Genomic DNA, 3,286 nt, shown 5'->3' on the forward strand with positions numbered 1-3,286 from the left:
TCAAAAGCAAACTGTTTTAAATATGTTTTAGATTTTAACACAGAGCTGTTATCAGAATACCTAATGAATTTCTGTTGGAGAGCAAAATCTGATGTCTTTCAGTGATCATTCAGACTGACTTTGGTGCTATTTTTGCATGTTGATTGTGCCCAGTCACTCACACACACTGCTCAGGCATTTCCTTATGTATATGCTGACTGCTTTGCATGGCCCCTCTAAGCCAACCCAGCTGCTAAGAATTTATAAACCAGATTTTTCATTATGAACAGAACTACAACTGATAGGCAAGGGGGAGTAAGATGGAGTCACAGACCCAGGTTCTCATGCTACTGCTCCTCTGGGTGTCTGGTGAGAAATTTAAAATTGTCATAATCTCTTTAGAGTCACTTCTTTGTATGTAAGAATTTCTGTGTATGCGAGGACATACTAATTCTTACAGTATTGTGTGAGATATACACGGCAAGGTGACATTCCAAGGTCATTAAATGACAAATTTTATCTGTTACTATATTCTGTGATTGCATATTATAAATCTTTATTTTATATTCCTTATTGCAGGTGCCTGTGCAGATATCATGATGACCCAATCTCCATCTTCCATGGCTGTGAGAGCAGGAGAGAAGGTCACCATCAGATGCAAGTCCAGTCAGAGTCTTTTTAACAGTAAAAACCAGAAAAACTACTTGACCTGGTACCAGCAGAAGCCAGGGCAGGCTCCTAAAATGCTAATCGACTATGCATCTACTCTGGAAACTGGGGTCCCTGATCGCTTCATAGGCAGTGGATCTGAGACAGATTTCACTTTAACCATCAGCAGTGTTCAGGCTGAAGATCTGGCAGTTTACTATTGTATGCAATTTTCTGAATTTCCTCGCACAGTGCTTCAGCCTCCAACAAAAACTTCTGAGAGTCTCAGCAGCTGCCTGCACCACAGGCTGCCCTGCACCTGCACACTTCTCCCTTCTGCCTGGGAGACAGTGTGCCTGAAACTCTGACCAAAATGTTTTCAAAGCTGAGCAAGATATAGTGAATTCAATGTCTCTTAATTCTTTGGTATGAAAAATCTGTATGTAAAAATGCAGAAGAGGACTCAGTATTATCTTTTTGTTCCTTCTGTAACACAGTATCACAAACTCTGTTGCTTGAATATGAGGGATTTATCTTTCTGCAGTTTAGAGTTCTGCTACCCATTATGAGACTTTTTGGACTGAAGTGATGATGATGACAAACTGTATTTTGCTAAGGAAACTGTGGGAAAGGTGTTTTGCACTTTTCCAGATTCTAGAGGGTTTTTTTTTATACTTCCTTAGTGGCTTCAATTTCTTCTGTTCTTTTTTCTTTTACATTCTATTACATTTTAGTATTTCTATGTCAATGTGAGTGTGCATTTGTGTGTGTGTGTGCATATTTCTAGGTGCACATGTGACAGGGCCTAGTTGTGGAGATCAAAGAACAGCTTGGGCTTGATTGTCCCTTTTTCCCATGGATTTTGGGTATAAAATCAAATTTGACATCAGGATTGGTGCCAAGTGTATTTTGTATGTGAGCCATCTTGCTGCCCCTTAAAATCTTTTGTTAATTAAATTCTTTATACACAATTTTCTTAAAAGCAATGTTTTCCAATATATCATCTATTTTGACCATAAGTGCTAATCTTCCCCATTTCTCCTTCATTTCCTGCTATCTTTTCTTCCCCAAGTAACCTTCTACTTTTATCTCTCTGTCTCTCATACATACACACAAACATGCCCACACAATCCCACATACACATACACTATAAAAATACTATGCACACATAAAAAATGAAAGATCATTGAATTGTGAGAACCCAGGCAAAATTTAATAAGAGGAATAGATTAATAATGACTACTAGGAAAAGAGATATTAGATGCCCATTGGTGTAAGTCAGAAGCTCCAATACAGTTCAGGAGTAGGAAAACAAATTTAAAAGATCTAACATATGAATAAACTTCAACAAAATGTTAGAAAGCATTTGTTAATAATCATATCTGATCACAATTCAGAAAAAATAATATACATATTATTGGACTAGGTTAAAAAACTATACCCAACTGTCTTTTATTCCACAAGGAGCACTTCTAACTGGTAATGTTACACATGTGCTGAGAGTCAAGTGATGGAAGCAAATCTAACAAGGGAATGGGGGTCCCAAACCAAGCTGGCACAGTTGTGTTGATACCTGTTACATTAGAATCTGAACAGTGGTGAGTCAAGAAGATAAAGACAGCCATAAAGGAAGCAATTAACCAATAACAATTCCAAATGCATACACATGGAATTTTGGGCCACAGTTTTTGTATAACAAACCTGGATAGATGGTGAGACGTTCTGCTGGTAGGAGTTTTCAATCAACCTTAACTGACAGCACTCTATGAGCTTGGCAACATGGAGAAGTCCCTAAAACCCACCCGCCTCTCTAGTGGAAGGCTCCCTGTTCTCTACCTGACCTTACTTGGAACTGTCCCAAATGCCTGACTTATCTCTAGTATGACCATTAATGTAATTCTTGGTAGAAGATTTCTTAGTGTTGTTCAAATGGTAATTAGACAATGAGCTAGGCCCTATTTGATAGGACTGTCCTGCAACCCATGATAACTAAGACTTGTGCTATGAACTTATGGAAGGATTGTGCTGCATAGTGCAAATTGTGTGATAAGTCAACCACTGTCCCCGTCCTTCACATCTCCCCTCTCTGTAACCTGAAGTTCAGAGGCCTCGCAGAAGACTATTTCTGTTGTCCAAAGCTCCAACTTGCTACTTCTGCTCCTTTGTTATTTTTGACTGGTGACCAATGGGCTATTAGGAAAATGCCCTAAACAAACAGGAAAAAGAACATTTATGATAGTGTATTTTAACAAAAACCATTAAGTAATCACATTTTATATTACTTATGAATATGTTCCATAATGTCAGAAGACCATGATTAGCAAGGTTTACTCCAAAGGGGCTTTGTCCTAGGCTACAGAGGAAAAAGAGAAGAATTCATCTTCAGTCACATTGTGTCGATTAGAAGTCTACCTTACATTTTCTTTTTTTTTATTTATTATTTATTTATTTATTAAAGATTTTTGTCTCTTCCCCGCTGCTGCCTCCCACTTCCCTCCCCCTCCCCCAATCAAGTCCCCCTCCCTCGTCAGCCCAAAGAGCGATCAGGGTTCCCCGCCCTGTGGGAAGTCCAAGGACCACCCACCTCCATGCAGATTGGATGCTCACCTAACATTTCTATATGAGAGAAAATCAGCTATTTCTCATGGAATGAGTGGAG

General features: G+C 38.9%; 1 gene segment (V, D, J or C); it reads left to right on the plus strand.

Annotated features, from left to right (window-relative positions):
- Positions 1–299: 299 nt before the first annotated feature.
- On the plus strand, positions 300–995 carry LOC101993367. The segment is given in 2 exon segments: positions 300–348; positions 559–995. Coding segments are annotated over 2 exon segments (486 nt in total).
- The last annotated feature ends 2,291 nt before the right edge of the window (positions 996–3,286 follow it).

The sequence above is a fragment of the Microtus ochrogaster genome (assembly GCF_000317375.1).
Source record: "Microtus ochrogaster isolate Prairie Vole_2 chromosome 14 unlocalized genomic scaffold, MicOch1.0 chr14_random_3, whole genome shotgun sequence".
In the NCBI taxonomy this organism is placed as follows: domain Eukaryota; kingdom Metazoa; phylum Chordata; class Mammalia; order Rodentia; family Cricetidae; genus Microtus; species Microtus ochrogaster.